The 25,356-nt window shown below is 35.3% G+C and overlaps 4 protein-coding genes across 10 annotated transcripts in view; 2 read left to right on the top strand and 2 right to left on the bottom strand.

The window, feature by feature from the left end:
* Positions 1 to 5,583, bottom strand: part of LOC135687650 (NCK-interacting protein with SH3 domain) — an 82,386-nt gene extending 76,803 nt beyond the window's left edge. For all 7 annotated transcript variants that reach the window (XM_089114654.1, XM_089114653.1, XM_089114652.1 and 4 more), the window contains exons 1-2: positions 5,212 to 5,583; positions 378 to 487 (exon numbers count right to left, since the gene is read on the bottom strand). In XM_089114654.1, coding sequence (XP_088970780.1) covers positions 378 to 487; positions 5,212 to 5,382 — 281 coding nt within the window. In that variant the 5' untranslated portion in view covers positions 5,383 to 5,583. The remainder of the gene's footprint in view (positions 1 to 377; positions 488 to 5,211) is intronic.
* A 2,461-nt stretch (positions 5,584 to 8,044) lies between these two features.
* On the top strand, positions 8,045 to 13,438 carry LOC135687279 (uncharacterized). The gene is made up of 3 exons (XM_065203803.2): positions 8,045 to 11,902; positions 12,421 to 12,523; positions 13,074 to 13,438. The coding sequence occupies exons 1-2, from the start codon at positions 8,380 to 8,382 to the stop codon at positions 12,504 to 12,506; spliced, it is 3,609 nt and encodes a 1,202-aa protein (XP_065059875.2). The 5' UTR covers positions 8,045 to 8,379; the 3' UTR covers positions 12,507 to 12,523; positions 13,074 to 13,438.
* On the bottom strand, positions 11,707 to 17,976 carry LOC135687280 (mucolipin-3-like). Its single transcript, XM_065203804.2, has one exon. The coding sequence runs from the start codon at positions 17,883 to 17,885 to the stop codon at positions 16,170 to 16,172; it is 1,716 nt and encodes a 571-aa protein (XP_065059876.2). The 5' UTR covers positions 17,886 to 17,976; the 3' UTR covers positions 11,707 to 16,169.
* Positions 17,977 to 21,809: 3,833 nt separating this feature from the next.
* Positions 21,810 to 25,309, top strand: LOC135687362 (RIIa domain-containing protein 1). Its single transcript, XM_065203905.2, has 4 exons — positions 21,810 to 21,967; positions 23,652 to 23,728; positions 24,283 to 24,329; positions 25,054 to 25,309. The coding sequence occupies exons 1-4, from the start codon at positions 21,887 to 21,889 to the stop codon at positions 25,134 to 25,136; spliced, it is 288 nt and encodes a 95-aa protein (XP_065059977.1). The 5' UTR covers positions 21,810 to 21,886; the 3' UTR covers positions 25,137 to 25,309.
* Positions 25,310 to 25,356: the final 47 nt, after the last annotated feature.

Here is a 25,356-nt window from a genome sequence, read left to right as displayed (position 1 = left end):
AATTGATCAAAATCATTAACTACAATCTAGGAACTCTTGGAAAAACAGTTGCATACAAGCTACTTTAAATTATTGCAAAGTTCACCTAAATTTTTTCTGCTTGTTTTTTCTTTTCAGTGGAACTTCATCTTAATTACTGATTAACAAGTATGAGAGTGTACGAATGAAATAATCATTCTCTTAACTTGAATTATTCTCAAAAACCAATTCTGCAAAAACATTCGCTGAAAATGAAACTACAGAAAAGGACCAAAAGGTAAGAAAACCAGTCTATAAAAATATTTTAAAGGCAAATAATACGTCTATACCACTGACTATACTTTAAATAAATAAGCTTTTTGTTATTTCCTATTCAAAGTTCAAAGCAAAATTCTTACTGTAGACTTTTCCTTTCTTCAGCAGTTAACGGTCCACCTCTTTTGGCTGCACTCTTATGAATTAGGTCAATAGCTCTTTCAATTGATTCAATTATTTCACTCTTTACTGTCTGCAACAAAAGCACAAGTTTAAAAACCAAGTAACATGCCTAAAATAATGCACAAATGGAGCTTAAAATTACTGGCAAAGTTAACAAGTTTTAATTTCATTTCATTTTATTTTAAAATTTTTAGAAAGGATGGCCCTTCAGCAGAGAAGCTGGTTTCAAGGGTCCTCCATCTACATTACATACTCAATTACAATTTTATGAATAAAAGTTTTTTATTTACAATAAAAACAGTGTTTATAATAGAACGTAAAATAAAGTAGAGCAATTAGCTTGATATTACAAAACAAAAAGATGTAAAATTCTTTAATTAAGACTTTTAAAAATCCCTCGAGAAGTTTGCTTGTTTGCAGTTGGCTGAAAGGCTGTTTCAAATTTGCACACCTATGAAAGAAAAATACTTCTCACCCGTTGTAGTGTTTTATTTTGGCAACCAAAGGTCAATTAAAGCATTATGCAAACTATATGTGGCATATTGTGAGCTTTTCGTGAACAAATTGCGTAGGTATTGAGGAGTGAGTTCGTTGAAACTCTTAACAAACATTTGGGTTCAGTTTCAATTAGCTCTTTATACTCTTCCACCCAGGTTTTTGGATGAGCGGTTGGCTGGTTGTGTAAAAACTGCTGTTTGTACCAAGGCGAACAGTTCTGTTTTGTAGCTTTTGCAAATTATTTATCACTTTTGTTACATAAGATAGTTAAATATATGTATACGAGTTAAGTTTGTCTGTCCAGGAATTCATGATCAAGGTAAAATGATGAAAACTTGGTAAGAACACAGCATGTGACTGATTTCAGCTTGGATGCAGATTTAATCATTGACATTCAACATAATAGATGTCTGAGTCTTTAAATCCATTTTGCTCATAGTTTGTTTACAGTGGCAGCTGGGAAATTTCAGAAGAAATCTTTGCCAAGTTTTCATTTGCTTTAACTGACTTGTCATCAACAACATTTTGGCGATGAGCTATCCTGGGCTGTTGTTTGTAATTTTATTTATTAAATAAATTTTCCTTCAACAACTACTGGATGGCAGTAAAGCCTAGGTACCTATGACATACAAATCATTAATGATGGAATCTATAAGATGTTTGTTTTAAGTAAAATGAAAGCCAATGTGCTACAAAAGACTTTTTAATCTTCACTTCCACGATAGATTACTTGTTCAACGACCATTGGAAGTATCAGGCTGTGGCCTCATGGTACTTGGCAAACTATCTCCTTCATAACGAAGTATTGAATAGGCAGAAACAGATACTTCATACTTCTCTCAGCCCCCTTAAAATAATTATTTAATGAAAGCATTGTATACAACCTTTGCTTTTGCATACTTGTGCATGAAAATTGATATTTCTTACATGAAAGTTGAATTGCCTGTTTTAGAGGCCCCCATAGGGTCTACAACAAAATATTTCACAAATGAATACATCAATCTATGTTCTTCAAGCATGCCAAATTTCAGCCTCATACAAGCTGTCTATTTTGAGTAGTTGACATGTTACAGTGTCCTACTTTATTACAACCTGGGAACAATTTTTTCTTACCTTAACTATAAGAGACAATCATATTAAATAATCTAATAAGCAGATGTCCATTCAGCTTATCATTTTGAGCAATGAGACACCTGGTTGGAAAATTCAGAAAGATAGCTTTTGATTTACAGGTACCCTTAACAACTCAACTGTCTGAAGTGGTAAATGACTTTGTGACCTTTAGCAAGAGGTGGAAATTTAAATCACATTTTTACTACTTTAAAAAGCAAATGATTTCAACACAAATATTTCTGTTTGGAAAACATGTATGATTTTGGCTATGCATAGCTGTGCATTCAAATTTTCCATCTGCATGCTTTTGGTACATACTCAATCAGGGCGAAGTGACCCTATTATACTTCAGTCATGTTTATGTGCATGTTGTTGTTCTCCACTTAAATGTCTATGCTCACAGGTTGCAGCATGCTGATGCTGACCCACATTGGAACCTTTGTTTCTTGCGCAGACAAGTTCATTTTGAAAATTTCGTCTGCATGCCTTCTGACATCATACTCTTTTTGAAATTTGTATTGTTAATGATGTAAAATGTTCTCCAGATGGCTGTTTTAGTTCGGTAGTTGTTTCGCATTTATTTTCAAAAAGAAACCTGTAAATTTCAATTTGTCAAATATCTTTAAACAAAAATACTCCAGAGCAAATTTGATACATTTTGAATACAATTTTTGGCTAAAATATCGCACTTTGTCAGAGCTGTAAATTTTCCCCTTGTCTTGACTCTTGCAAAAGTTACAATCTTGCATGCGCCAGATCGGCGGCTAAAAAATACAATGAAACATGCAAGAAGGTGTTTCCAAGTGTTTAATCACTTATTTCACTTCTATTTTTATTTGTGCGTGGTAATATTTACATATGAAAAACATACCCAATCAGGGCAACACCAGAAATTTATGCCGTCAAGATAGCTAAGAAGTCTCGTGGCTTTTTCAAAAAACTTTGTAAAACCAATTACCTGATCTTTTGAAATATATATCTGAAGAGCCTGAAGAATTTTGTCCTTGCCAAGTTTTATGTAGACAAGTCTACACGAAATAGAAAAAAATTAATTTGTATCTAGGTATATTCAATCAGGGCGACGTGACCAGAAGCGGACTGGCCCCACGGGACACCGGGAAATTTCCCGGTGCGCCCTCTGCCCCAAGTTATTTTTTTCAAAAACATGAAAACTTTCAAAAGGCAACTAATCTTCGCAGAGAACTAAAACTGATTACAATCATCTATTGTTCAAAGTAAAAAGTTTATCGTTTGCATAAAAAGTTTAGCTTCACCTTTAAGTTGAGCAATATTAAGATTGATTGCAAAGTTTCCCAATCTGCAAATTCTGCCAGATTTTCTGAAAACCTTGTAAAGAACATATTTTGCTTTGGAAATGACTTTGAAAAAAGAAAATATTTTAAACATACTAGAAGCTTTTTTGTCTGAAACTCCTTGTCGTATAAAACGTCTTGTAATTTTGGTTAGCTTGCAATTTTTTCAAGCAAGTGCACAATATTTGAATTAATTCTATTTCTGTTGAGAGGGTAGTAGGGATTTTCACAAGCTAACTAGCAGACTATTTGCCAACTGACTAATGACTAATAATTTTGTGAAACCAATGACTTCTGACTAACCATATTAGTTTTTTGACTTATGGCTGATCCTGTTTTTTGTACGTCAAAACCAGGAGTTTTGCACCAAAAGAAATTATCACTAACTAAGTCAAAAATCTTGACCATTTTTTAAAAAATTTATACAGAAGTTGTTGAGGATTGATACCCTCATGAAAAAACTGATTTCAAGTTTACAACTAGCTATTAAAGGTTTTCCAATCTTTCTTCAAATTTTTGTCCCGGAAAGGAACTGTGCCTTTTCCCAAGAAAATTTTTTTCTTTTTACCATTTCTATGCACAGTTTCTCATAGAGAGGGAGCCTATTAATCTGCAAAATCATCAATTTGCAAAAAGAGGATGGCAGCAAGATCTCTTAAAATCCATTTGTCAGGCACCACGGAGCAGGGGGGGCTGGGGGAGCTTTAGCCCACTTTTTGCAAAAAATGCCAAATTTTAGGTATCAAACTACCAGAAAAGCCTCTTTTTATACGGTTTTAGCCCACCCCCCACTTTTTTTAGACCCCCCACTTTCCTCAACGCTCCGCGGTGCCTATTTGTCCAAGATATCTTATCAGATATCTTTCAGACAAGTCTACGGTTTTGAGCACATGTTCAATACCTGATCATAATTCCGCTCGCTGATGAACTGGAATCATATCTTTTGTAAATGATATGTAACTGTAGCGTGGAGGCAGGAGCATGGAGCAACATAGTCATTAGGCTAGCAGGTGATGTGGCACCCCTTCACATTTCTCAATGATATGCTCCAAAACTTTCAAAAAATTTTATGCTACCGTTTGATGAGAACAAAGTCATATATTTCATCAAATTTTCAAAGATTTTGAGATCGAGTTTAATTGAAAATAATCTCGTCTCCTAGGCCAGAGAAGCTGCTTTCTTTATAAAATCTTGTAAGGGAGTGTCTCGCTAACTGAAAACGGGCTTTGAGTTTTAGCCCAACTTTCAAAATCTATCATTTGATATCTTCATTTGATACATTAAATTGAGGGACAATACGTCACTTGATACCTACAAATTTGAACAGCCGTGAAGACGTTTCAAACACAGTCAATTTGACAGAGAGTCTTCCTCATGCCAATGCCAATTGTTCCGATATTCTAAATAGGTTGTTTCAATTGCAAAGAATTTTAAGGATGAAGTATGACAAAATTTTTCTGGGCTTGTTTTACAAGCCCCAAAGATAAGCAACTTTGACACCTATTGGCGCCCTGTTGCTTGCTTTTCCCGGTGGGTCAAAGGGTAGCCAGTCCGCCACTGGACGTGACCCTATACATGACTTGATTAAAATTGTGGGTCAGGTGCCAGTGCAACAAATCCATCATAGTTGAAGCATATGCAAGCTTTCCAGACTGGCAAACACTAACAGCTACAAATAATGGCAGGTTATTGCATGGGGAAACACATCACCAGGTCACGCTCTCTCACTGCCCTTGCCTTACCCTGGACCTCCTTGGTTCCTTCCCTAGCCCCAAACTTCTTACGGTCATCCAGCATCCAGTGACATAGCCAAAACGAACTGCCCACACATAAACAGGCCTATCTTCTGCTAGACGTAAACGAAACTAACCTTATTAATTGCAAGGTAAGTTGATGGTACTAATCCGATTTCCCCAGTTGAAGACTGCATTTGCCACCAATGTTCGTTGATTTGGTCAATAAGATTAAATTCATCTCCAGATTTAAATGTCAACGTCCGGTCTCCTTGCTGACCGTCGTAATTAAATAATGCTCTATACATTTTTTGCTTGATTGCAACCTAAGATCAAATTGCAACCTTTTAATCAAAATGGTTGTTTCTGAGTTTCCCCTATATCGCCAAGCATCATCTCATTGTTGAAATGCGATACTTTAGAGCAACAATGTGTATTTAGGCATTTTGAAAGATGAATCTCCCTGCTCCAAAGTTAGTCCGCCATTTTATCACAACAAAATGTTGTGGCTGTTGGTGTTTGACCGTCATGAAATAATTATTTTAAAATATTTGAATTGTTATCATGTTGTCATGAATTTTCATCATGTAATATGACATCATTTTGTGCTCTATATTATATAAAAAACGTGATATCATTTTGTCATCACGTCATTTTGGTGCTGGTTCCAAATTCTATGAATAAACTAAGAGCAAAAACTACAGTTATCAATTAATTAGTGAACGTCACTTCTACTGACCGTATATCAGCCAGTTTTGAACAGATCAAACTGAAAGACCTGAAGCAAATGGTTTCGAAATGTTGGGGTGGGGGGTGGTTTAAATTTTGCCATTATAGAGAACTTAGAGGTTCAAGCTAACGGGCTATGCTCGAAACGTCGTTTATTCATTAAATCAATTTTTTATTGGTACAATCTACTTACATTTATGATTTATCGTTATTATAGAATTATATTGCAGCATGCAATCTACTATAGTTATGATTCTCAAATTCACTTTGAGGAAATTAGTGTATCTTTATTTTTAGGTGGGGAGGCTCAAGCCTGCAAGCCTCCCCGCCATCCCGCCCTTGCTTGAAGTTTTTGGTGATAATGTAGAGGCTCGGGGGGGGGGGGGGGGTACCTTAACATGTTTGAAAGTACGCGGACGTGCCATTATTTAGGGGTATTTTTTTTAAAAGTGCTGAATTATTGGCATCAGTTTTTGAAATTTGTGCAGAACTATGGGTACTATTTGAAGAACCATGCAGAATTATGGGTTAAATTTTGGGGAAATATTGCAAAATTATTAGGAGGGACATTAAACATTAACAAAATCAATGTCCAGTTAAAAATAAACGTATGAAATATGTGTAATATTGAAATTTTGGGGCATGGAACATGCAGAATTTGGTTGATGATTTTTTATGTGCTTTAAAAATTCTATTTGCTCTGCAGAATGGGTATAGTTTTCATCATGTTTGCGGAATTAGGGGTAACATTTTTTCAGACAATTGCGGAATTATGGGTCCAAAATTTTAACCAAAATGGTACGTCTCCGTCCAAAATTTGGCATAGTTTACCCCCCCCCCCCCCCCCCCCGAGTGTAGAAGGTGAGAAAGAAATACTTCTAGGCGTTTTTGTTGATCCCATGCTGGACGATATTGTTGTTGGTTGGACTTCTTATATCTATTTTCTGGTTCAAGTACACAACAGGGTTTATTTTAAGGAGTTTTTGTCACTGCACATATTCAAAATTTTTGAAACTTTGGGTGTCGTTTTTTGAAAATTTTCATGACCACACTGTGTGAAACTATCGAATTACATCAGCTCTCGCCCAATCTTTACATAAGATTTCGATAAGGAAAGGTGTTATAGGTTTAAACCAGTAATGGAAACTCATTTTTAAGTGGGGAAGCAAAGGTTCGAGTGAGTATAAACAGGACAGATGTCGGGTAAGCAAAATTTGTCTCAAAATTTTGTATTTGCTCTGGTCCGTCTTTTATAGCCAAATACAGTTATGAGAGGGAAGAAAAATTGTTTGCCAATTTTTGACAGGGTACAGTTTAAAGGGGAGGAGGAATTTGAAAAATCTGAGACATTTTTTGGTAGCTTAGGTGCTTAGGATCTGCGCTTTTTGCTGATATAAGTAAGATTTTGATATCTCAAACGCAAGGGTACAAAATAGCTTTTGAAGGTGGTACACTCATTTAAACAATAAATTTGCCTGGAAAGTATTATTTTACCATATTTGCCAATTATTTTCATATGGTTGGAATCGCCATGTTCCTGTGCATTGAATGATGTATAGTTTAATCTGATTCCGTAAATAGTTTGGTTTTTAGGGAGAGAAAACCAAATATCGTGTCAAAAACGTTTACTGTACTTAAGTTCGACCCTCGCCACTGGTAAAGATCTAAGGGAACTCTACAGCTCACAGTGGACCGTTTACCTTATGCCGTATAGATTAACTGTGACTGAGTCTATGAAAAATAAAAATTCAAGAATTTTCCATAATATTTAAAACCCCACATTCCTTTTAACCTTGCAAAAGTTAAGCATTTTTTTAGGTTCAGCACGATCCCTTTTACAATCACATGCTATGACGCTACAATCAACCTTTTAATTTTAATGTAATCCAAGATGTTCATTATTCGTAATGGGACATCGAAAAGCAAGTGTTATATTTTTCAAATAGGGTCCTTTTTGTAAAAACAGGCCTCTTTTTGGCGGATTGTAAAGATTCCACCACTGGTGCCTAATGTATTTTTGGGGTGGTGGGAATCGTCATTTTTTGGAAGCGGGAAAGTTTTGTGAGCGGGATTCGCCAATCGATTACGACAGGATTCGGAAATCAATGGTCGGGAATCGGTAATCGTGCTTAAAACGTAGCGGGAATTTGGGAGTCAGGGAACCTATTGAGTACCTTCTAATCATTCTAATCAGGAGCGGCTTACATTTCTTATAAACCTGATTTAAAGCCTCTGTTTAAAAATGAGGCTACCAACAGGGATTTTGTTGGAGCAGCGTGGACATTTACCGTATTCAAAGGGTATTCATTTGAAAACGGATCAGTGTGCGCGAAAATCGTTTTCATCAACGAAAACAGAGAGAAAGAACATGGAGCAGAGTGGACGTAGCCTAAATTAGACGACATATAATTGTAACGAAAAATCCCCTGAGCATTCGCTTCTTGCTGCGGAGGAGCATCCAAGGTTGACGTAGAGGCGGAAGTCATGTGAATCCGTGTGAATGTTACTACTGAGAAATCGTTCGTTCCGTAATTCGGAGAACAGACCGAGATCACAACTCCAGTTAGAAGATCAAAATGGCGAAGAAAAGCATTTGCATTTATATATTGGCTATCACAATTTATACAGCAGTGTTTGTGCAACGTTATCAATGTATTAATGGAGATGGAAGCAAGATTGTTGTTTCACGTAATGGAAAAGACGAAGTGGCGTGCTGGAGCGGCAATATTTCATGTCTAACTATCGAGTTCGCAATGAAAAAAGAAGACCTCAACAACACTAGGCTGGTGATAGAAAATGGCAGCCATAACTTATCGACAGTGATAGAAAAGAGGTTCATGCACAATTTTTCTATAGAGGGTGACCCTGTTTCTGTGGTCCGGTGCAATTCTTCTCAGGCGGGATTTTATTTTGGTTTTAGCAGCAAGATAAGCATACAGTATCTTACCATATCAAGCTGCGGTGCAGAGTTTCCTTCGACAAACATGGACCTCCGTGGAAAGACACCAAAATACTGGAACATTTCAACGGCGTTATTTGTTGAAGAGACAAAGGACTTCAGCATGATTGGGGTCAACATCGATCGTTCACATGGCTATGGGTCTGCTTTTTATGATGTTGTCGGCAATATTACAATGAGTTATGTTACGTTTTCAAATAACTCGCTCGTTAGCCATCATAATGCAGGTTTTAGCTCTGGTGGCGGAGTATATATTGAATTCAAGCCAAAGTGTAACAAACCAGAAAGCAAGAATTTCATGAACTCAAATGGAAGCTATTTGTTTTTCAAATGTAAATTTATGAATAACACAGCTGAGCATACAAAAAGTACAGTGTCTATGTCTTCTTGTAAACAGTTTGTTTCTTTTGGTAGAGGTGGTGGCATATCTTTCTTCTCTCGAGGTAATTCAAGAAACAACTCACTTACTGTAATCGACAGCCAATTCCACCAAAACAAAGCCCTTTTTGGGGGTGGCATTTTTGCAGAACTTGATGACACAACTGGGGGCAACAGAGTCAATTTGAAACATTCTCTGTTTGTTGGAAATATTGCTACACTAGCTGGTGGAGGGATGAGAGTTGGTATTAATTCAGCCTGGTCTAATGGAGGTACAACTGTCCAGCTGGCTGATACACACTTCCAGAACAATTATGCTTTGGTTGGTGGTGGTTTTTCTGAATATCGCACTGAAGGGGCTGGTAAAAGAAAAGAAAAAATTGATTTTCAAAACTGTTCATTTGTGTCTAATAAAGCAGATAAAGCTGGAGCTATAATGTTAGTCTTGTGTCAATTAAGCATGCAAAATTGCACCATATCACACCAGACACAAAATTCCAACATTGGCCAAGATAGAGGTGAAGCTGCCTTGTACAGTTATTCCAGTACTGTCATATTTATAGGTCCAAATAGCTTTGAAGGAAATGAATTCACAGCTTTAATGTTTGAATCAAGTTATGCTGTGAATAAAGGAGAGCTTTTGTTCCAAAACAATACTGGGCAAGAGGGTGGTGCTGTTGCATTTTTTGGTGATTCAGTTTTGCGCATGAATCCAAATTCTAGTATGAGGTTTGAAAACAATACTGCAACAAAAAGAGGAGGTGCAATTTATGTAGAAATGCCAGTTTCTTCAGAAGTTCCAATGAATTCAACAGAATTGAAAACCCACAGCTGTTTCATTTTCTTTGGTACGGATAATTACGACATTTTTGACCCTGACAATTCTAACACATCAACTTCCTTTGTTGGTAATGTCGCCCCAGCTGCATCAGGAGATAATGTTTATGCTGATACATTGGCCATGTGCAGACGGAATGATGAGCTACCATATAATAACAGTGCTTTAAAATGGAAGGTTTTTCATTATATTGATGGAAAATACAAAGATGGAAGGACTACAGTTGTAACTAGCCCTATAAAGATAGCCAATATAAATCATGAAGAATGGAACGCATACCCAGGACTGACCTTTAAACCAAATGTTGTTCTTGAAGATGAGAATTACAACAGTATTTATGGTAACATTAGGGTAACTGTTCATCCTGAAATACCTGGCTCTGTTAAAATTGATGGCCAAAGAATGTTTTTAGCACGAAACACTATAGACGGAATCAAATTTACTGGAAGTCCTTCACAAAAATATTCAGTTCTGATCGAAACTACAATTGGGCGGTCTGTGTCAAGAACAATACATGGCTTGAAACTGAAAAGCTGTCCACTTGGATATTACTTTCATAAAGATAGCCAAGTGTGCCAGTGCATCTCTCAGAAATTTGATATGAAACTTGGTGTAACCAAATGCGACTCAAGTGCAGATGTATATATTCTTAAAGGGAGATGGGGAGACCCGCTCAAATCAAAGGAGTGTAAAGACACTGATTTTGCATCTCACATATGCCCAGACAATTACTGTGACATTTCAAAAGAGAAAGGAAATGTCATTGATAAAAAGTTTGACAAAAGAAATCAATGTACCAAAGGTCGCAATAACAGCTCTCCATTATGTGCAGACTGCAAAAAAGGCTACAGTGTTGTTTTTGGAGCAGAAATCTGTAAACCATGCCCTGATGATTATGGTCTTTTCTGGCTTCTCCTCGTTTTTTTGGTCATAACAGTTGCAATGATAATTATCATTGTACTCAATGTTGACACATATGCCACATCTCTCAATGCTTTCTTATACTCATATCAGATCCTTCCCTTATGTCTTCATGGCAATACAAATCTTGACATTTTCATCAAAATGATTATTGGATTTTCCACTCTATCAGGCTCTGGTGGTTTCGGTGAGGGAGTTTGCCTTTGGAATTCAATGAATGATCTAGAAAAAACTTTTCTAAACTACATCATTCCCTCATACATGCTCTTATTCACTTTCATAATGATAAGGCTATCATACAGGTTTGGAAATGAATGCTTTCTAAACAGAGGAACTGTTTTCAAATCATTTGTTTTCATAAGTGTTATAGCATACTCTGACTTTACTCGCATAACTCTTGATCTCCTTCACCCTGTAAAAATACGAGGTCAATGGGTTGTCTACAGAGCAGCATCAACTCCTTTCTTCAGTGGAGAGCACATTCCATTTGCAATAATTGCACTTGTTGTTGCTGTCTTTATTGTTATTTTGTTTCCTTTTTTGATCATGTTCTCCTTTGCTCTGGTCAGATTGCCTCGTTTTGTCAGATTTATTGGCATCATTGATACATTCAATGAACCATACCATCAACTGCTATTTTGTGATTTCTTTCCTGTTTTTTACTTTTTTAATAGATTAGTCTTGCTGATTATTTACATTTATGTTCCATCAGGAGCGCTTCAAGACACAATATTTGCAATACTCTGTGTTGTTGTATTGCTTGTGTTTGTTTACTTTAAGCCATATCGCAACCAAGGCATGAATCTCTATGACTCTTTGCTGCTGGCAAACATTGCTATCATTGCCATCATCAATCTTGGCTTGAATGGAGTGTACACTGAGCGCTTGGCCTTGCAGAACACTGCATATGCCTTGGCATATTTTCCCCTGCTTTGTGCTCTGGTAAAACTAGCAATCTGGAGTCATAAAAAATATAAAGACACAAGAAAGAGGAAACAGGATGGTATGTTTCTGAATTTTTCAAGTTTTTATTCTATAAAATGCAGAAAATCTGCCAACTTTCTTTTCTCCAGGTTTCAATTTTTTTCCATAAAACTAGATTCTACATTTCCTATCTGGAAATGGATATTCTATAATGCTGATAGCAGAAGGAAATTGAGTTTTCATATGTGCTATAGATGGCAGATTAAATTTCTGATTGCAAGTGATTACCTCTGAATTAGCCTGCACGCAGACTAATTTGTCAACAGATTCTAGGCACAGGCTTCTCTGACCCCGTTTTTGCTAAAGGGCTATTCAGACCTAAATGGTTGTTAAGTAGCCAAAGTGAGTTCTATGTTAGAAAATTGGTCTAATAGGAAATTGAAGCTAAGTTTTAATCACTGTTCAGTTCATAGTAATTTCACACTCTTGCACCAGTGCTGTGCTATAAAATACAGTTTATTAAGATATAAAAATATGCAAAGTTGTGATTCTAAGATTAGCCAGACTGTGCTGTTTAAAGCCATTTCTGCCTTGCAGATCGTAGGAGAGGTTTCCAACATGCTCCATTTCGTGTTCAGGAGGATGAGGGAATTGAAGATGGAGATGAGCTAATAAGGAGCTAAGGAGCTGAGAAACAAAGGTTTGTCCAAAGAGTCTTTGTTTCAGTTGTTACCAATATGTGACAGGCAAGCTGAAACTGCAAAAGGTTTGAGCCTTTTGGCTGTAGACATTTGCTCTAGCACATGGTCACGTAACTAATGAAATTATAGTTTGAACTTGTACTGCTAAAATGTTCAAGATGCATTACATATTGTCAGCCTGGTGTTATTGATTGTTGATTTCAGTAGTAAAGAGAACATAAACCTTTCCCTAAACTTTAACTTAGTTGTTTAACATAACTTTCCTTAGAATGATGCCCCTCCATTGGCTTGATTTGCTTGGAAGAGGGTACTTGACAACTCTATATAGGCGCATGCACACAAGAAAATGTTCTAATATCCAGCAAAAAGAAGTCAAGAAAAGTATTTCCATTCCTGGCATTTTTTTGGCAGCTATTGATAATCATTATGGGCTGTATACCTTTTGAGAAATTTTGAGAAATTGTACAATGTGTTACATAGAAATTGATGATCACAATGTTGTCCTTTAAATTGTTTCCATAAACTAACTTGATAATTTTTTTATTTCAGAATGCTATATAGATGACTTCTTGATGAATTTCATCCATATAAATGCAGTGTTTTCAAATTTGACAACACACACTGCTTCAATGTTTTCCTTGGATTTCATGATCACCACTTCCAAGACTTCAAATTTTTCAACTTTTTTTTAATTTAATTTTTAATTTTGCAATAACTGTCGCTTTTTTATCTTTTTCAATTTAAATAGTTTTGAAACCTGTGATTGAGTTTTATTAAATCATATGTATAATTCAAACACAGCACAGTTGGATCTAGTTAGTATCGATGTGAATAAGCAGCTGTTAAGATTGTGTGGAATTTTGTGGAATTTTGTTGAGTATTTAGATGTTGTATCATCGTGTTTAATGTATCAATCAGTTTTTATGTATGGTTGTGAAATCATGCTTCAATGCTTTTGCTATTAAGCTTAAGATAACATGCTGTTATGATCTATAATGTGATGTTATGCCTACTCTTGCAGTTAAAGGCTTCATGTCTCTATATCTTATGGTAAATTTACTTTGTGCTAAAAAGCCTCCAGTAGCAAAAACTTAAATTGCGATGAAAAGATGCAAATATGACTAGTAGGTTAGAAAAATGATAGAAAATTGATACGTTATTTTCTTCGTGTTAATACAGATCTTTGCACTATTTCTGAATTGAAGCTAAAATTCATTGCATTAAATACGTGCTTGTGTAGCACAACACAAAAATTATTCACTGGCAAATCTAGACATATAAGAAAATGCATTACCATGTTTCCTCTAATGAACGCCGCCCCCTGATAAACGCCACCCTCTACTGAACGCCGCACCTTCAGCCAACCATTTGGAAAAAACGCCGCCCTCTATGGAATGCCTCTATGTTCATAAGAAAACGCACCACTTTTCGAAAGCTATGAAAGTTTTTATGTCATAGAGACGAGGACTCTGGCGGGAGATAGGGGTGTTGACATTCTTAGACATTTCCATAACGTAAAGACATTTTTTGTGAACTTTTAAAATTGTTCACACAATCGTGTTTATTGCGTGTTTTTGGAAAAGAAACCACTGTTTAAAGTCTGTTTTTATCTTTTTTCATCGCAATTTTCATTTGAAAAACTTTGCATTTTGCATTGAACGCCACCCTCAGATAAACGGCGCCCTTTATTGAACGACGCATCCAAAATTTGGAGTTTGCAATAAAGGCCGGTAGTTATGGTAAAACAGAGGTAAATGGGATGTAACTAACAAACTAAGCCTTTGGAACTAACAAACACAGGTTAGCTTCGAAACTTCTTGCTTATTTCATTGGGCCATCAAAGTGCCACTGAAATGAAAAAATGAAAATATTTTTTATTGTTGATTCTCGTTCACTATTCATCACCTATTTTCAAAAATTTAGTTTTTTCATTTGGGGCCCATAAATAAGGATTTCTGGGGATTTTTAGACTGTAGGTCGTGCTAAAAGAGCCTAGGGCGAGTGACGCATTAAGATTTCATAGTCAATTTAGCCATAGTGAGGGCTGTAAGAAGATAAGAAGTTACCAATTGTATGAAACGTGATACCAGTATGGAACTTGATAGAGATAGGCAGTTTGATACGCTAAAAAAGATAGGGTGTGAATAGACGCTGAATAATACCCCCCCCGTGCTATTTATAGACTGGGGTACTAGGTTCCAATTTTCAAAGCAGTAATTGTTACAATCTAACTTTTAGATCGCGATACCAGCATAAATTAGATACGCTGAAAAAGATAGGTTGTAAAAAGACGCTGGAAAAAATCCCCTTGTGCTATTCATAGACTAGGGTTATAGGTTCCAGAGCAAGGGAGTTATTTTCATAATATCAATTTTGGATCGAGGTACTTTGACAATGATGCTACTGCGATAATCAGGGAGTCGCAAGGACACGGCCAAAACGGAAAGAAGATTGTACCCTATCTATTTGTTGATTAACAAGAGACTCTTCATACCCCCTATCCCTAAGCCCCCCAGCGAGTTTACCTACATGTTCCTTAAACTGGCAATCATCTGAGACTTCTTTAGTAAGAGCGAATGGGTATCAGTTGGCATACAAAATAAGTATGTTGTAAGGACTCCCCCCTCTCCTACCTTTATCGTGACATCCAAGAAACTTATAGATTCTGTGGAATGTTCACTGGCAAATTTAATTGTGTCGTGGCTACTGTTGAAATGGTCAATGATTAGCTTCAAACTATCCTCCCTATGTATCCAGACGAAGAAAATATCAAATAAACTGTTTTTGCCAAGGATTTCCCAGATTTGCCATTGAGTGTTATTTCATTCTAAAGATATATAACCAGTATATTTGCTGAAAAAGTTTGCTATTAGACTAACAGGACCTTATTTCAATTATAGCACCTTCAATATCTCTCTAAATTATGGGAAGCCAAATTAGCAAGTTCCTATGCCCCCTAACCCACTCCATTATTACCAAATAAGAACTACTCAAACTGGAGTACAAAAAACTAAAGTAAGTGCTAATTGTGAAAGAAAATGGTAAAACCTAAACATTTTTTTGTGATACATTAGAACTGTATTATTGACAACCAAAAAATATCAAAATCAAAATATCAAAAGCCTAACAGTTATTATGACATAAAGTTGATCCCTGAATTTTTTCACCTTTTTAACGACATAAAATGTTTATCTTATATATTTGTTTTGCTTGATTGTTGGGTGATGAATACATTAGAAGAATACTGTCTTGAATTGCTTCTGATTTCCAACCAAAGCTGACCACCAGCACTTTTCTCTTTGTATTATTTTTTTTTTATTTCTCAAATTATGACATATTTATATTGTATGTTATTAATATTTGTTGTTGTTAACTTGCTATTTAATTGCATGTTGTGGAATTTTGAAATTAAATGAACTGAACTGAATTTAGTAAAACAGCATTATTGCCGACAATTGGTAAAATAGAACATCAATTAGATTTTCATGGAACAAATTTAATTACTGGTATTGACTCATTCCAGTTCTGACTCTATAAAATAATCTTATCAATCATAAAAATTGGTCTCTGAAACTACGCAAAGCTAAGTTGAATTATTCAACACAAAATCCAAATTATAGAAAGAATAGTATTTTTAGACAGCGTCTATAGCAAAGGTCGTCTTTCATTGGCCTCCGTTCCAGATTCACTTCCACTATCACTTGAGTCTGGCTCATGATACTCTAGGCCTTCCATAAATAACTGAATTCTAGTTTTAGGAGGATGTCCGTAGTCTTTAATTCTTTCATATGTGTCACCAATAATACCAATAAACAAACTCAGGACAACAAAAATGAATAAAGAAATAAACAAATAGAGGTAAACCTTGCTGAAGATCCACAAAGTATAGTCCCTGTCATTCATAAGTTTGAATGTGTTGAACATATCATCACCATTAACAAGTGAGTATAAACACTCTGAGGTTGTGATGATGTCTTTGAACTTTTCATGATAAGGGCCAAAGACAACCCATCCACAGAAGGTAAATCCAAAGTAGATAATTGCAGCACACACTAGAAATCTGCAAACTTGTGGAAATGCAACCTTTAGTGTAATCAGGAGTGTATTATAGCCTTTCAAAAAGCCAAGGTAGCGCAAAATACCAACCCAAGAAAACAGAACTGCAATTCCAAGCAGCAATGCACATGCATCATACATCGCCACATCAGCAAAATCAATCACTATCTTGATTATTGTTCCACAAATCACTAAAATGTCGCTAAGAATTATAAGCAGAATCCAAAAATTCAAGAAATTCATCTTGTCAGAAAGTGTGAGCTTTTCATGCCGGAACTCAACAAAAAACTTTATTGTCTCTCTGCTTAGTTTAAGGTGCCTCATAAAGGATCTGAGGCAAAGTGTCAAAGACATAATGCAGAGGATTATGACAAAAATTTCAACTCCAAGTTTAGCATAGGACATGGAAGTAGGGTTGGTATCACAAGGTTTAAATGACTGTTCATAGTAAAGCCTGAACTGCATTTTCCCATCATAATCATCATTGTTGAATGAAGCAATTATATTGTAAGTGTAACAGTCTGCTTGGCTTTCAGCGACATTATGCTTTGTATTTTTCGTTTTCATACTAAATTTCATTACAACTTTTGTCACAAACTCAAAACTCTTGGGAATTCTATTCTTCACAACAAACTCTGTCACATTGTCTGCATCAATTCCTGATGGTGGAGTTAAGTTGTGGCAGGATCTGTTGCTGTCATCCTCATCATAATCTGTACTTCTATTTGGAATTAATCGGTAAATGCACAGGTTTATTCTTCTGTCTTTTTCTGGTAGAGGGAGATCGTAAGTACCCACGGTCACCTGGGTGAAGTTATGGTACTGCCGCCAAACATAATGCATGCGGTCGTATAGCTCTGGTTTCGTAAAAACTGGCACATAGCTTAATCCTCCGGGATAGTCTTTGATAAAAATATGCCGAAATGCTGCCAAATTGTCTGCGTCGAAGGTCACGACAGATTGCAAATCCATTGCGAACCATGTTGCTTGAAAAGTAATTAATACTATTTTGAAGAACTGCAGCACCAGTTTCCATGGTTTTCGACCTTTAAGTTTGTATTTCTGGTAAGGGTTCATAAAATACCAACTCAGCTTTCTTCTCAAGACTTCTTCGCCCGCTTGAATATGACTGGCTTCATCGTTCGTGCTGGGGCTTGTTGATCTTGGGGCAAAGCCTTCATTTTCTTCTCTGGGAAGCAAAAAGTCACCACTATTATGGTGACAGGAGAATCTGTGGTGATGCCGTTCACTGCATCCACTCAATGTTAAGGGATCCATCCTCGGATTTATCCGTTTCCTGCTCATTTTGGAGCAAGCTTTAACTAACACTATATTTCCAGCTTTCGGCTAGGTCATGTGAACTTCGTAAACAATTCCTTCAGCAAGAAGGAAACGATTATTATTTTGCCCAACCTCTTTCCCATACAGAGGCTAAAACAACAAAGCAAAAAATAAATAGACTTGAACGTTCTCCATTCTATATTATTGATTTTCTTATTGTTCATTTGATTTTAATTCAAATTCTACTAGAGTAAACAAACCTTATTACATCTAGCTATTTTCAGTATCTTTGAAAAGCTCTTCTGAGTTATTTCTACGTGTCCTTCAGTATTTCATTTTATCTTTACTGACAATTTCATGTAGTAGAATACTTTTTCATGTATGCTCTTTAATCGTTTAGTCGTTTATCTTAGCATTATCGTATCACTTGTAATTATTTAAAATATACTGATAACAAAATGTTGAAGTTGAAGTTGAAGCTATATAAGGTAGTTATAAATTATAAACAAATCAACTACAAAACTTCACAACAACAATGAAATTGTTAAAAAGACAATTCGAAGCAGAACATTTCGGTTTCCCAGTCCAAACATACACATAGTCATACACATAGATTTTCAGAAAAAAGAAATGATACAGTATTTATCATTTTGCGTGTGCATGGTGTCTTGTGTCCCTCCTTCTTGAAATACTTACGATACACGACACCCATACTATTAAGAAGATGTTTAACAAACACTAACCCCAAAAATACATAGTCAAAATTTTTATTGGCCATTTTAAGTTTTACTAGATTATGGATAAAATCTCCAGGGGTAAATCACTCCAAAAAATCTCGTCCATCCTTTGAAAAATTCCCAACAAATCTTAAAAAATCCTTCCATTTTAAAAAATCTCAAGAATCCCTAAATCTCCCAAATTTTTTAAAAGTTCCTAAACATTACAAATAAATTATAAAATTTCGTTAGTTTATCGAAAAATATGTAATATATTTCACAAAAACGATCAAAATTTTATAAATCAACAAGGAAACCCATTCCTAAACCATCGCATGCCTTGCAGTGGACGCCATTCGGTCGCCCTAGAGTGTGTTATGTCATAAAGAAATCTATTTTCAGAAATTTTTAATTCTAACCGCATACCCTGAAAAACACAACGAAGCACTTCTGAATGAGCAAAATCTGCTAAGTCGGGTGAGATATATTATTCAAAATAATTTCCGTGTCATTCACTTTTCCATAAGTACATCAGGTTTTGTTTTATGAATAAATGAAAAACTTATATTATCTGATGGGGTCTTTAGAAGAATTTTCTTTGCAATATCTCGAAACTTAGTTGGATGGTAGTTTATTGCTTTCCATATGATGTTTTTTATTAGAATAACACTTGTCAGTTTTCATACATACTAGCAGTAAAGGTGAATTGCCAAAATAAAGGCGAAGCATTTAGTAGCAGAAATGGTTCCTTCAATATTTGGACTTATTCGATTTTGTAATTTGATTGTAAGAATATTTTAATTGCAAAATCATGACTCATAGCTACTACTTGTGTTCTCATTTTGTTGGCGTGGTTTTGGGACTCTGCCCCTTGCTAAAATTAAGAGAGATTTGGGGTCTCAGCCCTCCTTAGCAAGGGCAACTCAGGTGTATATTTGGTTAGGTGAGTTCTTAACTTGGAATGGTGAATCAACCCTTTAGCATGCCATTTATTTTACATGAATGAGCATTTTCTATTAGCCTTTAAGAGTCGGTGAATTGTTTTGAGTGATTTCATAACCCAACAGAGAATCTTTTACACAAATACAAGTATAAGTATAATGGGTGTGGGTGTGGATTTTTCTTCACAGCCCCCTTCCTAGCATTATAGAACTGCACCCCTACTTTGACATAGCCCCCCCCCTACTTTTTCAGATATAAGAATTTTTCACCGTCTTTTTTATTATTTTTGTAAATAGAGTATGAAATAAAAAGAGAACAATTTGTTTATATACTGCTTGATTTTATTCGATCTATTTACTAACATATTAAGGCAGGTTTCTATCATTTGTCTTTTATTTTCAACAATTCAGGAGATGAAATTAGGAAATTTCTGCAATGTCTGCATTGTTGATTTACAATGTCTGCATTTTGGATGTGTAAACATGGCCAACTGAAAACACTCGAGACACAGAAGATGCACATTTCTGTTCAGGAAGTAACATTTTCTCGATAAAACGAATACAACAGCTTCTTGTTATTCACATCGATGTGCCCTCTGAACCAAAGGTCACTCTTTCTTTCTTTCCCCACCCATGAATCCACCCCCATCCCCCTCAATCTTTTCTAAAAATCAATAATCAATGTTTTCTGAGAATCGTCGAATTGGGAGCGGTATAGTTATTTGTTAAATTTGAGTTTGGGATATGCATATTAAGCCATTCTAGAAGCTTAATTTCAAAAATCATCTTCTTCGTCGGACCCAACTTCTTGGTCCTCCTATGTAAATTAGCTTGATTCTTAGCCCCCCTCTCCCAGGTTCAATTTCTTGGCGCCGTCTCTGTTAGTTCCTATTATGCAACATGATATCTAGGAAATGGGAGTTTTTTGGATTTTATCTGCCTTACTGAAATAATAACATGCATGAAAGCCCATAAAAATCCCAAGAATCCCTGAAAAATCCTAAAAACCTATTTAAAAACTCAAAAATATCAAAGGTCCTCAAGGCAAAAATTGGGATTTTTGAAGTCCCAAAAATCTCTTCAACTTTTTCGGAAATGTCAGGATGTTCAGGATGGCAGGTCTGATTTGAAGTTGAAAAGAAAAAGTGATTTTAAAATATTCACTCTCTTATTATGAGGACTAGTAAATTCAAGTTCAGGCTGACTGTTCTTAACTTTTTCCAAAATCTGAGGCTGGATTGTTCTTTATTTTTTCTCCAGTTGATAGGGTGTAAGCAGTGCGATTACCAACTTTCTCGCTTTAGCGAGGTGTTCAGGCCCATTTTGCCAACAAATTGTGGGACAACCATTTGCCGACACATTTAAATATTCACCGAAAAAGCACCTGCACATGGCTAAAAATGCTCATTTTTGAGATAGGATAAAACGTTATTTTAAATTGCATTCCACGGAAGGGGGCTACGGGGACTTTAGCCCCCAAATAACTTCTGAAATATGCTAAAACCATTCGACAAACGTCTTGCCCTTTGTTTTTGGCATGTTCAGCCCCCCTAAAACTTTCAAGCCCCCTTAATCTGTAATATGATCCATGGCCCTTGGCACAGCCTCAGCTTGTTCTTAACTTTTGACCAATTTTTTGGCTCGCGTTCTTATAAAATTTTTCTTATGAATAAGCGTAGACAGAAAAAACCAATAAACAAAAGACAAATAGTATTGGACCATTCGTTCGACGTTCCTCGTAGATGATAATTTTCTTCTACTAATCACTTTAAAAAAGGCTTGATCAGAGTCTTGGCTGAAATTATGAGGAGTGAGGGCCAAGCGGCTCAGATCCACAATAGTATTGGATGATGGAGGAATCTGATGGTTTCGCCAAATATTGCATGAATCAAATTATCTACACTTATCTTTGATAAGAAACGAGTTGCGGACAATCACATCAGAATAAAATTAAGGAACATCAAATCACAGTCGATTGAAAAATAAACTATGACCAAATGTAACCATTGAACGTAATCAAAGCAATGTGATCATCATCATATGTAAGAAGGAAGAACCGCAGGATAGGCTGTTTTCCTCGGAATCTGTGAATCTTGCAATAAATGAGGATTAATACGAAAGAAATTCAGGCACAGAGCAATACGACGACGAGAATCCAATGTAATGAGATAAATTTATAAAATAAACGAATAATAATGTTTTGCCCAGGCATACAGGGCTTCAATGTGATCAAAGCCTGCGATAAGTCTCCATGGCAACAAGTTAAACTCGATGGTAGAATATTTGATTTGAAACCACAACAACACCAAAGATCATGGTGGAGATCTTCGGCGCGATCACCGGCTGAAGTTCAAAAGTTGAGGACAGAATGGACAAAACCGGTGGTTTAGAAAACAACGATCTAGGAGCTCTAACGAAAGAACAGCAGGGAAAGCTAAATGAGTATAAGGTTGTGTTTAAATTTATAACTGATTTTGAAGAGATCTCATCCTCTTACCTTTTTATCAACAGGATCCAAATTGTAACCCAACTCAACTGATTTTTTTTGTAGCTGATACCAAAAATTAATATAATTAAAAATAACGACTTTGTACATTTGAAAGTGAAATACAATTTCGATGTTTTGAGCATAAGTCTTTATAAGGCAAAAATAATAGGCTCCTACGTGCAACGCGCCAAACTACATTGATTTTCAGTGACTTGAAATTAGAGTGGCAGCATCGTGCAAACTTGCTATGCTAGACAGAAAAATTAGTTATCGTGTTTTGTCGTATGCTTTCCTCTGGAACTCTTCCCGTGCAAAGATACTTTTCAGGCTTCAAACAGGAGCTCAATTACCATTTCGTTTTGCTCCATCATAGAGAAGTTGTTAGTTTTCAAACATTTTTCAGATGTATCCACAAAAGCTTGACAATTAACCTATAAAAAAGTTCAAAATAATTAGTGTTGAATTTAGCCATATGATACACAAATATTCGTTGAAAAGTTTAGAGATACCATATACTTAGAGCAGTATAATTGCATCTTAAAGCTACTAAATTCTTGCAACATTATATACGGTATTTTCACAAAATTCAGGGTAATACAACTGTTATTACTATGAGCTGTGCCAAAAAGGTGACAAAACGGTTTTAAGCAGAAACAAGGAGCAAACAATGATCAAGCATAAGTAAGAAGTTTCTGAAAAATGATAATTTTGTAAATACAGACTTTGTAAATACAGTCATAGACTCCAGTTATATTTCAAATGTTGCTTAAAATTTGGTGCCTGTGAATCGAGTAGGACTGTAACGAGAGTTTTGCTGAAATTTTTTACATATTTGGGTCTAAATTTTATGTTACTGTAACTGGTAGTGTGACTTTAAGCAGAGTGACGGTAAGCAGAGTTGACTGGTTAGCCTTTCACAGTAAAAAAACTGTATGTGTCAAGACATGAAGTTAACCAACATGGTTGGTCTTAAGGGTGAAAAGCAATTGATAAGACCATATATTGTCACAATTTCAGCAAATCAGACATATTCGAAAAACATGCCAGAGTTTTCTCAACTATTAAGCATTGCATTTGAAAATGTGCTAGAAAGAGAACAATTTTTTTCAATTATAGGAAGTATAAGGTTCTAATAATAATAGCAAGATTGACAGGTCCATGATTAGAAAGTATTTTGTTAGATTATTGCTGCTTTTTTGCTTGGCCAATAGCAGAAAAATTTTGTGCCTCATAAGATGCCGATTTAGAACCGATTGATGCGAAGAATATGTAGTATAGATGAACATAGCAAATATTTATGCTTTCAAATCTTAATGAAGCATTTACAAAGCAAAATTATATTTGTTCAAGTTTCTTGCTTTAATTTTCCATTTCATCCTGTAGTTAAGCATTATTTTTGTCCAAGAACCCCAAGCTTAAGAACCTTTTTTGGTGCTTAAAATAGCAAAATGCATGGTATTTACTGCATAAAATGACTACTAGAATCTAGTATAATGTAAACCAAGGTTTGATTTGATCTTATGGCCTTGGGCATAATCAACTTAAACTTATAAAATTAAACAGTTGAAAGTTATCATATTAATCACCAAAATTATGCCAACATTCTTAGCATAACTTTAACTTCAACCATTTTTTTAATTTGCAGATAAAAACAAGATTTGCCAACGAGAAATACATAAGAAGCCACCCCGAGATAGGATGCCTTTTGTCCAGTTTTGTAAGGTAATTTGCTTAAACTTTTTTTTATCGCTAGAATGCATTTATCCCTTTCTGTGTAAGAACAACTGTCATAAGGTAATTTATATTTCGCCAACATTTTTTTGCAACTGTAAGGACAGATATAATTTATAACTAAATGCTTTCGTTTTGACTAGAGTGGATTAAAATTTTTTTAAGGACACACAAGATTTACAAAGCCAGTTGTTAAACAAACTCAATTGTGGAAATGTTCTGAAAACACTGCACATATTAATTTACAATGCTGCTCCAATTTGTTGTAGAGTTTCTCAATCTGTCAAATTATCTAGTGGCTTCCTACTGTCCCACAAAGAAATTTCTGTCGCCCAACAAAGAGAACAATATTAAAGATAAGCAAATTATCACATGCAAAATTTCACAACTGATGCTTGTTGGAATGTTACTTTTAGCTTGACAAGACCCTTTGCACAAAAAACGTTTTATGTTGTTTTGTATATAGAAATGAAAGGACTATTTGAAGTGTTAAATTCAGACACAGATGGAAGTATGTAACATTGATGCATGCAATTTTCTTGCAGTGATGTTTTATCGCAAAGGCCAGAAAATACAAGAGAATTTGCTGCAGGTAAAGCACAGTAGAAAAATCAGTTTTAAATTATTATTAAGTAATGTTCTGAACCTTTCAAAACCAATCTGGTAGCTATAAATTGAACCTTATGCTACAACAGGGAATCAAATGTAGATCCAAATGCCCTTTAAGCTTAAACAGTAAACATATTCAAAGCATTTCTTTTTTATATTTCTGATTCTTCTTTTTCATTATTTCCTTAAGATTTCAATTGTTTCAGTTCAGCTTCAAGGATCAATGAATCTTGGTTGAGTTAAAGACAGTGTACCTGTCCAAGTAGCACAATTGATGGGGTGTAGCTTTGTCTCAACCAATTTAACATACATGTAGCTTGGTCTTTTCGAATGGACCTAAACCACAGAATAGCTGAAAATCATTTCACTGTCAGAATATCATGAACAGTTTTGTTGATTTTGCATGCAACTGAAATATATATTGACTTGACACACTGCCTTTAATATTTAAGTACATCCAGTTTCCATTGATTAGTTTAATATTTGCTTGATGATCACATTAAGTTCTCTGCAACCAATCAATGTCTATAGAAAAATTAAACATGCTTTAAATTTCTATTTTTAGCTTTTATTTTGGCATTGTTACTATAAACTAGTATAACATTTTGGAAAATTTTCAAGTTGTATTTAAGGTAACAAGCTTATTACCTAATTTGAAATAATAAATCAATCAAGAAATAGAAATGTTTCTTATCTTACTCTTCTAGCATTTTTTTCCAACCCTGAATTGCCACTGAAAGTCAAAGCATTAACACAGAATCAATTGTCTAAAGTCAAATCAAGTCAATGATGTGAAATAATGTTGTTTTATCAAGGTGACTGTAAATTTGTGAACATTTCAAAACCTAATTTTTCCTGTAACCATTCATTATCACTGTACACTAATTCACATAACTTTGTAGATAGGTGTTAAATACTATGGATGAAATTTTGATAAAATCAATATATTTTTCTATTTCACTACCTCATTGATTCATACACAGAACATTGTTATCTTTTTATCCATATCC

The sequence above is a fragment of the Rhopilema esculentum genome, chromosome 20 (genome assembly GCF_057945365.1).
Source record: "Rhopilema esculentum isolate cy_ngs chromosome 20, ASM5794536v1, whole genome shotgun sequence".
Lineage (NCBI taxonomy): Eukaryota > Metazoa > Cnidaria > Scyphozoa > Rhizostomeae > Rhizostomatidae > Rhopilema > Rhopilema esculentum.
The sequence above is the reverse complement of the archived record's forward strand: the minus strand, read 5'-3'. Positions and strand labels throughout refer to the sequence as shown.